Source organism: Carassius auratus, chromosome 7 (assembly GCF_003368295.1).
Source record: "Carassius auratus strain Wakin chromosome 7, ASM336829v1, whole genome shotgun sequence".
NCBI lineage: Eukaryota > Metazoa > Chordata > Actinopteri > Cypriniformes > Cyprinidae > Carassius > Carassius auratus.
In genome coordinates this window covers 28,931,105-28,944,691 of record NC_039249.1, presented here as the reverse complement: position 1 = coordinate 28,944,691, position 13,587 = coordinate 28,931,105, and the positions used below count along the sequence as shown (strand labels likewise).

The 13,587-nt window shown below is 38.5% G+C and overlaps 1 protein-coding gene across 6 annotated transcripts in view; it reads right to left on the bottom strand.

The window, feature by feature from the left end:
* Nucleotides 1-488: 488 nt before the first annotated feature.
* The window catches only part of kcnip4a (potassium voltage-gated channel interacting protein 4a), a 167,284-nt gene continuing 154,185 nt past the window's right edge, over nt 489-13,587 (bottom strand). For all 6 annotated transcript variants that reach the window (XM_026268338.1, XM_026268337.1, XM_026268333.1 and 3 more), the window contains 6 exons: nt 5,834-5,903; nt 4,442-4,512; nt 3,173-3,280; nt 2,525-2,629; nt 1,201-1,263; nt 489-1,001 (listed from right to left, as the gene is read on the bottom strand). In XM_026268338.1, the coding sequence (XP_026124123.1) occupies nt 954-1,001; nt 1,201-1,263; nt 2,525-2,629; nt 3,173-3,280; nt 4,442-4,512; nt 5,834-5,903 (465 nt within the window). In that variant the 3' untranslated portion in view covers nt 489-953. The remainder of the gene's footprint in view (nt 1,002-1,200; nt 1,264-2,524; nt 2,630-3,172; nt 3,281-4,441; nt 4,513-5,833; nt 5,904-13,587) is intronic.

Below are 13,587 nucleotides of genomic sequence, written 5' to 3'. Positions count from 1 at the left end.
AGCAAAAAGCTGCATGTTTATATCACCATTATTATTAAGATGTTTTTAACTTCAAACTGTTACTTCTGGTCAAAATTAATATCCTCCATCCATACCATTATTAGAAATCTGCACAGATCAAGCACCTTTTACTATTGAAAACAGTCCAAATCAGATCTAAAGATATACAGACAACAGGGGATAGACCTTTAAATTGGAGGAAGCATTATTATGGATTATGGACTCGTATTTTGACCATAAGCAACAGTTTAAAGTTAAAATGCCTTAATGGTGCATTCGCTTTTTTACAGACACACAGCTTTTTATTTAACAACACATTAACTGATGGACTGAAATGGTGTGGATTACTTGTAGATTATTGTGATGTTTTCATCAGCTGTTTGAACTCTCATTCTGGCGGCACCCATTCACTGCAGAGGATCCACTGGTGAGCAAGTGATGCAATGCTTAATTTCTCCAAATCTGATTCAATAAAGAAACAAGCTCTACATCTCAGATGGCCTGAGTTCGAGTACATTTTCAGCAAATGATCATTTTTGGGTGAACTATTCCTTTCACTAAGTTAAGTAAATTGTACACCAAATATTCCTTGTAAACCATTGCAATCTAAGAATGGATTTATGCACAGAAATTCATTCTGTTTGTGTTTATGGGCCAATGTCTGAAATGTTACTTTAAGATGTACAGTACAATGGCTTCTAGTTATTTAAAAAAAAATGGAGAAAAAGATGATTAACAGACTATGTATCTACTTAAAATAAAGATATATATAGATATTTGTTTACAAGTATATGACAAAAAAATGTAAAAATAATTTTTCTTTAATATTCAGTTCATTTTGGTTTATGGGTAAAGCACTGCTAGTAATCAGATGTGTATCAACGAGGATGTCGGGTTTGTGGAGTATAAAGGTGGTTATGTGAGCTGGTCCGCCAACAGAGTCCATTCAGATGTTAAATGACGTTCTCAAAAAGCTGCATTGATCTCATGATGTTCTCGTCCTGTAGGGAACAAACAGACACAGGTGAACACTTTAATAACAGCTCACCTGTGGAGACTAATGGACTGTCTTCAGGACGACTTTCTGCCGCAGGCTCAATGAACATTATGTAAGGGGCTTTTCACATAAAATCATTTCGTAAATGTTTTCAAGAAAGACATTCATGCAGAACACCACATTCAGAACAAAAATAGACTTACGTTTTGACAGCAGTCTATAAATTCATCTATTGTGACCACTCCATCCCTGTTTTTGTCCATTTTCTGTCAGGACACAAAAGGGGTCAAAAGGTCAGTGTGTTCATTTGAGTCTGCTCTATTCATTCTTGCTTAGAGTTAAATTTAGACATTGAATCCCCCCGATAAAATCAGCAGAAACCAGATCTGTAGGATCACTGCTTTACCAATGAACCAAAGTGCTGTGTCTGGGAAGCATTGCTTTTTAAAATATTTTTAATCACCCTTTTTAATGGAAGCACATTTCCACCACATAAAGGGGGAAAAACATGCTATGGTAAATGATAATTATGAAATTAATAAATATGAGATAAAATATGTTTATGAGAATTATGAGATTCTAACTCATAATAATGGGATAAAAAGTCAAAATGATGACAAAAATCACAATTTTATGTCATAATGACTTAGTATCTCATAAGTAAAAACTTTTATCTTATAATTAGTAAACTAATTATTTACAATATTTTTTTTTTTACTGTTTAATAACTTTATCATATTTGTGACTTAGTATTGGACATAAATAATGTGACATTTTTTGTCAAGACGCAAAAAGGCTCTAAAGGTCAGTGTGAAGTACATCTAGACAATCTCTATAATAATATCAGAAAAAAAAAAACTAAAACGGTAGGATCCTGGTGATATATAACATGAGATTAATGGGAACATTCTGGAAATTAATTTGTTTTACAAGTGAATTAAGTTTATCAACAGTTTTATTCACTTTTTTATGGAAGCCCACTTTCGCCATATAAAAGGAAAAATTATGCGTTGGTAAATTATGACATTAAAAGTCATAAATATGATGTAAAAGTCAAAATTATGAGATGCTCAGTCACAATGAGATAATAAGTTGAAATCATGACATTAAAAGTTAAAACTATGACAAAGCGAATAATAATTAGTCATAATTAGTATCTCGTAATTTCAACTTTTATCTCATAATTAGGCCTTTGTATCTCATTATCAACTCCTTTCACTAAAATGTACAATGATTTTGACTTAATTTCATATTTATAACAGTATGTCAAGGCACAAACAGGGTCAAAAGGTCAGTGTGTTCATTCAAGATCGCTCTATTTGCTGTAGCTTTAGAAATTGCTTAGAATTACATCAAGACAACCTCTATAACAGCATCAGTAGAAACTAAATCTAGGGTCCTGCTGATAAATAACATGACATAGATGGGAACATTCTCGAAGGGTACTTGCTTTACCAGTGTCCTATCTAGCAAATATTTTCTACATGAAGAACAATCATTACAAAATAAATTAGATGCCAGTCTCACCTGGAAAAATATCTCCACATGCTGCCGTGGAGTTTCCTCTTTAAGGATGGGATATGTGCATTTCCCCATCATGTCATAGATGGACTTTATGATGTCTAACATTTCCTGTAAAACCCAAACAATAGACAGGCATGTTAGTATTTTATATGATCACTTGTCATGTAAGTGACTTTTCAATAAGGTTAAATATGTTAACATTCGGTAATGCATTTAGTATCATGAACTGATGATGAGCCCCCCCCACACATTTATTAATATAATATAAATCTATTACTATTGTCTATTTTTAACTTGGAAAGTTACAAATCTATTAGTTTACTGTATGTAGAAATTTTAAAGTTTTAATTAAGACACGAATATGCAATTTTATCTTATTAATCACTTTGATTTTGTTGACTTAGTAACACATCATTTTGACTTTTTGTCAATTTCGACTTTTTTATATTTTTCAACTGTTAAATTATTACTATACCTTTGTCCATTATTAACCTGAAAAGTTAAAACTGGATTAGCTAATATGGGAATGAACATTAAACAAGAATATTAAAAGTTCATCATCCGTTGTTAGTTCATGTCACCTATACAATTAAATTCATTCAATGCAGTGCTCATTATTATAAAGTGTTACTCATATTCTTCAAGTATTACCTCTTTTGTTATATATCCATCTTTATTAATATCATACAGGTTAAATGCCCAGTTAAGCTTCTCCTGAACGGTGCCCCTTAAGAGAATGGAAAGACCCATCACAAAATCCTGCAATGCAAATAAAGACATTGAGAAATCAGTCAGAGTAAACAGAATATTTTACATAACAACATAAATCTGTAATTTACAGCTAGAACATAAATGACTATTATTCTGCTACACAAAAATGCTTCATTTCACACGATGATATGATACCTCAATTTATTTTAATGGTTGTTTTATGGATCTCACTAATCCAGTATACATGCAAAGTGCATACATGAATGGAAATAAATGTCTTTAATAACCATTTTCTAAATAATGAGAGGAATTCTTTCAAACTGAACTTTTCACATGAGCACTCAAGGTTTTTAATTACCACATATGACAAAATATGCCTTAGCGGGAGCTAAATGGCTACAGGACAAGCCAAACTTTAACAAGACGAGGGTATTCTCGTTTAGTTTAATTACTGTATCGCTGGGGAACAGCGATGCTTGTTTATTGCCAAAGAATGAAATTCTTGCTCTGTGCAAATTGAAGGTTCAGTGGTAGTTAAAATGTTTCCTAATGTCTCTGTAAAGCACATAATGCACAATATTCTGTCAGTCAAGGCATTTATTCAATGACGGTTAAGGATTTTATTTAAGTCATAATTATGGCAATAAAAAATAAAAAATTCACAATTATGACATTTAAATGTTTACATTTTGTCATCATTTTCAATTAGTATCTCAAATTTGACTGCATCACATAATTTAACACACTATCCCAGAATTTTGACTTTTTTCGTCACAATGACTTTCTATCTCGATTATGAGATAAAAAGATGAAATTATGAGATAATCGAAATGTCGCAATTAAAAGTCAGTTTTTGTCATAATTATGAATTTGCATCTCAATTTCAATTTTTATCTCATACTTTTAAAACTTGATTATCACATATTTATAACTTAGTATGTCATAATTCCTATGTTATTTTTGACTAGTTTATTTTAAAGGGCCCTTTACTTTATCTTTTACAAATTATTTCAAAATTTTATTTCAATCTATTTTATATGTTACTTCATTAGTCTTTCAGTTAAAACTGCATGCATTATACCTTATAGTGTCCACATCTAAATATCAAACTGCAATTCAGTGTCAACACAGTAATATTAGGTTCACTACTATGTAATGCATGTATGTGAGAGATCGTCTTCAGAATGCTCCGTTAGTATTATTACTTACCTCAAAACTGACAGAACCATTGTGATCTGTGTCGAATGCATTGAACAGAAAATGTGCATACGTTGATGCATCTGAAAAATAAAACAGGAAACTGCTCAGCTTCAATCACAGCAATGCCATTACCTCATCCCATAGCTTAATCTGTTCAACATCAAAGGGGATGCATAAGCTTGCACAAGCTATGATCCATTATACTATAAATAATGCAAGCAGTGTGTGTATGTGAATGGGCTGGAAATGAGCAGGGCCACGTGAGACAGATTTGTCACAAACCCCGACAAATGATGTAGAGAAGCTCAAACCCATAATTATAAAACTACTCCTTTGACTTTTCAGTGGCACAAATCATGTGACTCAAAAGAGAAGAGAATCACTACAACAGCCTTTTCTACTGGGAGACCTTCATTCAGATCAGTGGTGTGTGTGTGTTGGTCTGGCGAAATGATGAGGAACACTTTCCCCTGTTTTTTAGTTCTATAAACTAATGTTCCATTTCTATTTGGTGTTATATAGTTTCTGGGTTAAAGAAACAAAATCATGCTAAGTTAAGAAAGAGTCATAAATATGAGATAAAATTTGGCCTAATTAATAATTATGAGATAAAAAGTCAATATTATGAGAAAGTCAAAATGATGACAAATGATGACTCCTAATTTGGATTTTTGGACTAATTATTACTTTTCGGTTCTTCAAAGTTTTAAATATGAACATCAAAAATATGAGATACTAAGTAGAAATGATAACATAAAAAGTGTATATATTTTTTTCATAATTGTATCAGTATTTTAATTTGGACTTTTGTGTCATTATTATGGCTTTTTAGTTTTTCACAGTTTTCAATTATGGAAGCCCATTTCCACCACAAAAGCAAAATGTTTTGTTGAATCATAAAATATACAATTATGAGATACTAAAGCATTAAGTGTAAGATAATACTCAAAATTATGAGATAGTGGAAATTATAACAATTTTGACATCTTTATCTCATCATGACTTATTATCTTACAATTTTTTAAGAGATACTGTAAATGTAACTTGTTATGTCATGATTATGCAGAAAACACTTTCTATTCATCACAAGCACAAGTTTTCCCAATAAGCCAGTTGTGCAAAAAAAAAAAAAAAAAAAGATAATATATAATATTATTTGCAATATATATATATTATATATATAATTTGCAATAATACAGTATGTTTTGTTAAATAACTATAATAATAATAAAAGTATGTTTTGTCAGGTAAACTAAAATGGTAACATTTAAAATTAACTGGCTTATTCAAATTTACAACAGCTTACACCAACAAAATATTATAAAGGGTCAGATCAGGTTGTATTAAAAATGCTATACAGTATAACTGTAAAAGGGAATATATGACTTTAAATCCACTCACCTCCCTGTGGGAAAAACTGAGCGTAAATTTCCTTAAATGTGTCTTCGTTGACCACACCACTGGGGCATTCCTGAAAAACACAGATACAGACATTTCCATTACAACGGTACTGAGATGTTATTGAGGAGTGATTTCACCAAGAGGACCATTATGAGCATGAACATCCAAATAGGAAATGGCAGCATTGCTGAGCAATAAACACATTGTCCATTCTCATTCTAATAGGCATCATAAATAAAAATGTGTAGCGGCAGGCAAACACATTGCGCTAGAAGTGCATTTGCAGCATTGAACATAATCTCACATGACTCTCCTTCATTTCAAATAAACGAGCTCAGAGAGATTGCAAGTGCTTGTTGGACTTAAAAAAAAAAATCCAGTGTTGTAGGATCACAATTCTTTACTCTAGTATCACTCATCACTAGGTAATGTTAGACCTCATATATGATTTCTCACGCATTGAAGTCTGCATGTTGTATCACTAATAACTTGTGAGGAATGTGCACGCTAAATGCTTGAATATGCATTCGATTTTACGTAATGACTTGCACTAAAAATGAAGCTTTGAAAATCAGATCGACCTTCTCAAGATGACCAATATTTTCATGCTTGTCTGATGAAGGGATCGCAGACGTTTTGGTGAAGTAAACACATTTATGAGTGGCTCTTCAGAAATGATCTTTTCAAGCCTGAGAAGGAATTATGAGAGGACGACTGCTGTCTCACAACACCAGCAATGCAGTTCCTTTAGTATTCTTGATAAGGGAGCTGCAAGACGTCTGGTGAAGATAAATCATAAAATAGTGTATTTTATTTTTAATTTCTGAAATTTTAGCAGATACAAAAGATGGCCATTATTGCTTTTATTTAAATATCACTAAAGCAGTGATAGTCTGACAGATAAAGTGATTACAGACTGAACTTTATAAGACCCGTTATTTAGCAAACCTTCATTAGGCAGTTCCAGTATTACTCATGTGCTCCCCTCAAAATGATAAACCAGCTAAAATAAAGTGAAATCACATTTTTAACAAAGCATCTCCGTTGACGACAGAAACAAAAGCAATAAAATGAATTAATGTCGCGGTCTCGCAGAAGATGCCACTATACTTTCTGATTCAAACTGTTAGATGTATTGTTTTAATTCACATTTGTACCAAAAGAGCTGAGAACTGTAATGTTCTTTAACTAGTTTATGCAAAGCACAACACTATATTCTGACAGCTTGTTAACATTCAGCTTTATATGAAGAAACAGATCAGTAGAGTAGCAGCAAAGTGGCAAGGTATTCATCCTTCCGGTTGCAATTTAAACTGAGCAATAGAGGTGTCATTTTTGTTGACATAATCTGTGCTATTATATGATGAAGACCAAACATCCCACAGCACAAAATAAAGTCCATTCTGATGTTTATGCCTTAGCATCACTAACTGTCTTTATACCTGTAACTTGTGCATGATATCTTTTAAAAAAAATGCTTCCATAGATCGTATAATAAGAGAAATCTGTCCATATTACACTCGAGCAATGATAAACACATACAATATGACTCTGTATGTCATATGAAGGATCTCAACAACTGAACAATCCAAAATTATACTAGCTGGAACAGTGTCATTTGGACCCCAGGAATTGGATTAGATTAAACTGTAGAGCGGGATGCTTTTTCGAGATGATTGCTGTTGCTTTATCATAAATGGTTTGGTAATTGCAGCAATTATGAAACATGCTTTTAGAGTGTTACTATTTCAAGCAAGGTATAGGTGCAGAAAATTGCTTAGACATCTTTAGTTTACATACCCAAGAAATTAGATTTCAGTTATTTATTTTATTATATTTTTAATTATTATTTTTTTGTGACCAGAAGTGACTAAATAATCAAAATCATCTACTTTTTGCATGTGTGTGTGTCTGTGTGCTGCTGCATAGATGGATTTTAAAATACATTTGCACTCATTAAGAATTTTTCATTTATTTATTTTATTTTTTTATTTGACAAAGCTGTGCATTACCATGCATGAAATGTATTTTCACTATGACAATTCACTTTTCTCTGTCACTTCTAAGATGGGATTCATTTCCCTGTCTTTTTCCAGGCCTGGAAAGCCACATTTTGAAAATGGCCTGATATTTTCAAGTTTTTCATGACTGTGGAAATAATAAAAGACTGATCTTTGAACTAATCTGTTAAGAATGTTTTGGAAAACACATTGCATGTTTGGACCTGACGTAATGAAGCGTCCGTCTGCAGGGCAAAATAATCGACTTTTATAAAGTGGCCACATGTACCAGTACATGGCAAAACTCTGAGCAATAAAACGACATGAAAATCAAATAATCACAAAGCAGCCTCTGGCGTTCAGAGCCAGATATGAAACCTGATTACAGTATTCCCTTTGCTGTGTATTGAGAGGAGGACTGAGAGGACTGTCTGTCATACTCTCAGAATAGAAATTGAATCTGTTGGCCGAAAATTTAGTCAGGGCATATGTGTTCGGTATACAGTATAACATTATATATTCAGTATACAGTATACAGATGGATGGAGTGGCGTTGATTGCTTGTGCATTATTGTGATGTTTTTAGCAGATGTTTAGACTCTCATTCTGACGGCACCCATTCAATGCAGAGGACCCACCGGTGAGCAAGTGAAGCAATGCTACATTTTTGATCAAGAAACAAACTCATCTACATCTTGGATGACTTGATGGTAAGTACAGTTACCAGCAATTTTTCATTTTTTTGGGTGAACTATTCCTTCAAGATAACATTTCCAAATACTCACTGTACACTGTCATGATATGCATGTTTAAATGGCAAATCATCTGCTATTCTGCATCCTGAATTTTTATAAATAACAACAAACTGTCTGAAATGTGTCCTCTGCACCACCAATTACCTTGTGCTCTGCTACATGAAAGAAGCCCTACGGTAAGTTGTTTTGTCTTAACCAGTTCTTCACATCTTTGACATAGAAAGGCTGTGTCTGAGAAAGTTCAGTGGTGTTACAGTGAGCTCTGGTTAATTAAAGGGGATTGTTTTGTGTAGCTGTCATCCACGGTCTCTTGTGCAGGCAGCGTGAGAGAGACCCCATGTAATTACCTTTTAAGAGACACCTTGCTCTCATCAGAAACCATCACTGCCAAAGTCTTCTCAACATTATCAAAACTCCAGGAGCATTGCAGGGTTCATTAACAGCGTTAAGATACACAGACTGTAATTAAAAAAAAAAATCAGCTTACTGAAGCATGATCATTCACTGACGGCACACAGAGGATCAAGGACAGAATATCTGGCATGTTTTGTTTTTAGCTTACCACTAGTTCATGGGAGTCATGGGATAATACAACCAAAATAACACAAAGAGAAAATTCTGAAATACTCTGTTAGTAGCAAATTCAGTTCATTTTTCTTTTTCAGCTAATTTGCAGATAATCAAGTTTAATTTAGGCCATGGTCATTTGTGGAGTGTAATTAACCTAGTAAGAAGAAAAATATGACCACCATATCTCATAAAATGAAATCTTCTCATCTGTAAAATCCACTATGAACAGATTATTGTGCATGACTTCCACTTTCTCCCAAACAAACTTCTCTCAGCACTATTTGTTCTGATCAGAGTGAACTGAACACTTATTTATTTCTTTGTACTTTGAGGCAGCAGTTCTGCATTTATTTGATCAAAAATACAATAAAAACTGTAATATTGTAAAATATTATTACTATTCAAAATAACTAATTTCTAGTTTAATACTATAAAATATATTTCATTCCTGTGATGGCGAAGCAGAATTTTCAGCAGTAATTACTTAGATCCTTCAGAAATCATTTTAATATGATGATTTGCTAATAAGATGAAATATTTCTTATTATCAATGAAAACAGTTGTGTTGTTTAAATTTTTTGTTGAAACGGTGAAACATTTTTCAGGATTCTCTGAAGAACAGAAAGTTGAAAAGAACGTCTCGGTTACGTATGGTAACCCTCGTTCCCTATCTGTCAGTCACGGAGAGGTTATGTCGAACGACATATGGGGTCTCACTTAGGAGGCCAATAATCTCTGAGTTTAAGAGAAAATGTCAATGAAAATTAGCTAGTGGATTTAAAACATACCTGAGCCACTCCCCGTGCCAACGGGTATAAATAGGGCGACAGGTGCTTCCACTCATTAGATTTTTTCTTCGGAGCCGAGTGGTTGTATGAAAGCTGTTATACTTCACAAAGCCATTCATCTGCTGTGTCGGAAGCTGTTCTGGTTGGCGGTGCGGTGCAAACAGTGGTGTCCCTTTCAGCGATTCCCCTGGGCGCTTCAACTAAGAGAGCAGATTTCCTAAAAGAGCAAATCACAGACGATTCGTGCCTTTTTAAAGATGTCGTTTCGTCCGCGTCCTTCTGGATGCGGTCGTTTCCTGTTCTCTGACAACGGCCACGATCGTTGTCTTCCGTGTCTGGGCATTCAGCACGCTGAAGGCCTGTTCGTGGATGGTTCATGCACGCACTGCGTGTGTGACCATGGCAACGCTGTGATCGCGTCTCCCTTTTCCATTCCGGTTTCCCTACCACGAGCAGAGGACCGCCGGCTAGTGCTCTGGGAGATTTGAAGGTGACAGTGAGAGCTTCTCCGCCGGGCCACACCCCACGGACCTCTTACCCCTTCCGCAGTGTTTGCCCTGTGCAGCTTCTGGGTGATTTTGCTGGGCTGTCTTATGGCAGTCCCAACAGGTCATTCAGTTTGCCGCCGGGGATCAGATGTCGATTCCTCAGCCTTCTCGTCAGCGTGGGCGCCCCCTTGCGTCCTCCACACCAGCTCCGCACCGTGCTGAGAGTTCTTCAAGGCCGGCGCGTTGAGCCCCATGCAGGAGAGCGGCGCACCCCGTGTCACTTCTGGCTGCAAAGTCCTCTAGGAAGACGACTAAGCGGCCCTGACACAGGCAACTCGGAGATGTGGGAGAGAGACAGAGCCACTACTTTCCCCGGAGGAGGGCCGGGTGGAGAATCCTCAGTTTTTTTTTTTCTGTTCTGTTTTTTCATAAAAGAGAAATTTCCCTTTCCTCCGAATTGCAAGGCTCGTGGTTGATGATAAACGATGCACTGCATCCTCATTCTCACCCATGACGCCCCCTTTCACCAGCGGTCAAGAGGTCGCGGTTCGGAGACACAGCGCCTCTCCACGCGTCTCTGGCCAGTTCCTCCAGGAACACAAGGAGTGTGGCTGTGATGACTCGGAACGCAATGCCTTCTGGGCCATCCAACACAACTCCCCATTGCTGCACCACTGCGGGTATGCCAACTGTCCCTTTGGGGCCACTTGTACGGAGTTTGGGAACGTGGCTTGCGCTGCCCAACCCTTCACGCTGGCTCATTTGGGCGGTCCGACTCGGTTAAGCGATTCTCACGAGTCTCAACTTACGCGAGTCTCAACTCGCCCGCCATCTCCTCCTCTGGAGTCAGACGTAGCTCAAGTCGCTGCGCACTACCCACATCCCGGGGGAGCTCAATCGTACAGCCGATGCGCTCTCATGACAGCTCACCTTTCCCGGGGAATGGTGACTCCATCCCCAGATAGTCCAGCTGATCTGGAGTCGATTCAGGGAAGCCCAGGTAGACCTGTTCGCTTCCCACGAGTCCTCCCACTGCCATCTGTACTATTCCCTGTCCCAGGCCCCCCTGGGCACGGATGCACTGGCACACAGCTGTCCTCAGGCATTACACAAGTATGCGTGAGGGACCTCTTCTCTCAGGGGCTTGGCACCATTTGGCACCCGCGTCCAGATCTTTGGAACCTCCATGTGTGGCTTCTGGATGGGACGCTGCAGACCTAAGTGATCTGCCACCATCTACTCTAAGTTAGGACCTGCCTCAGAGACCCCTTCCATATGTAGTACTGCCTCCTGGGTCAGTCCATATCAGTATCTCCACATGTCACCTCCCTACGGGTAGGATGTGGTCTCTGTAGTGACCTTTTCCTAAGGCTCGCTTCCCCATTGTCTTGATAAGCTGAAAGAACAAACAGGGAAGATTTGAAGCAATCTTTCTCTGAAGGTTGAAATCCCTTCCATTAACTTTGTGTGGGCGGAACAGCAGCGTGGCCTTCTCCAGCAGCGATGTACTCACCCTCTGGCCCCTTCGGTACCAATGTCAGTGAATTTGCGCTGGGGCTTTGGGAAGGTTACGACCTTAAGCGTAGCTTTTGTGGCATGCCACGTCTTGCCGACAATTGCAGCGCCACAGAGTTGTGACGGTGTTCAGGTTGTCGCGTTTTCCATAGGACCCCATATGTCATTCGACATAACTCGTAGTGACCAACAGATAGGGAACTTCTCGGTTACATACGTAACCCTCGTTCCCTGGTGGAGGGAACGGAAACATTATGTCCCCATGCCACAACCTTGAACCGGTCGCTGTTGCCGGGACACGTTCTCGTTTCCTCAGCGTAAAACCTAATGAGTGGATGGACCTGTCGCCCTATTTATACCCGTTGGCACGGGGAGTGGCTCAGGTATGTTAAATCCACTAGCCAATTTTCATTGGCTATTTCTCTTAAACTCAGTGATGATTTGCCTCCTAAGTGAGACCCCATATGTCATGCGACATAACGTCTCCATTACCTCCATCAGGGAACGAGGGTTACGTACGTTACCGAGACGTTCCCTGAAGGAGGGACGCTGCGGAAGCCCCATCCTTCTGGAAGGAGGTCTCGGAGGCAAATACACATATAGCATCAGTATACAGAGAAATTCTGCCGGGGAAACACAGGCTCTAAGGCTATACCTTGGACTATACACATACGAGTTAGGTCTTAGGTCTCAATATGGAACCCACTCTTCCATGGTTCTCACGGATACATCATGAAGGCCTGGCGCCGGACGTTCCTCCGCGTCCAGCTACTTAGGGTGATGGAGGATCTCAACAGGGTCTACAGTACGGACACTATGGAGCAGTTTAAGCAAGCCGACACTAACCGGGGCCTCTCAGTGCCACTACCCGTTTGAGGTGAGAACACAGGAGGATACCGGCTCTACACGAAGGCTATAGAACCTAGCAAACTATTAGGGGTCACCCAGCCTGCAGCTCTACAAATATCTGTCAGCGAGGCGCCACGAGCCAGCACCCAGTAGGATGCAACACTTCTAGTTGAGTGAGCCTGATAAGCCAGGGTTATGGCAGCCACAATCCAGTGGGCCATCCTCTGTTTAGAGATGGCACTCCCCCTCCGTAACAGACAAAGAGCTGGTCTGAGGTCCTGAAGCTCTGTGTCCAGTCTACGTAGCACCTTAATGCTCGGACGGGACAAAGCAAAGCCAGGGCTGGGTCTGCCTCCTCCAGGGGCAGCGCTAGCAGGTTCACCACAGGTTCAACCCTCAGGATTACCTGGGAGTCAGCTGGCCCGAACTCTAGGCATGAATCGTCGACTGAAAATGCATTCAGGTCCCCTACCCTCTTGATGGAGGCCAGTGCAAGCAGGAGCAGAGTTTTCAATGAAAGAAACTTTAGCTCAACTAAATGCAAAGGCTCGAATGGGCCCTGTTGTAGTGATTTAAGCACTAGAGACAGGTCCCAAGAGGTTAAAGAGGGGGGCCGGGATGGATTTAACCTCCTGGCCCCTCTAAGGAACCTGACGATGAGGACATGCTTACCCAAAGACTTCCCATTCATGGGGTCATGGTACACAGCAATAGCAGCAACCTGGACTTTGAGGGTGGAGGGAGACAGCCTTCGCTCCAGCCCTTGCTGCAGAAAGGACAGCACGACCG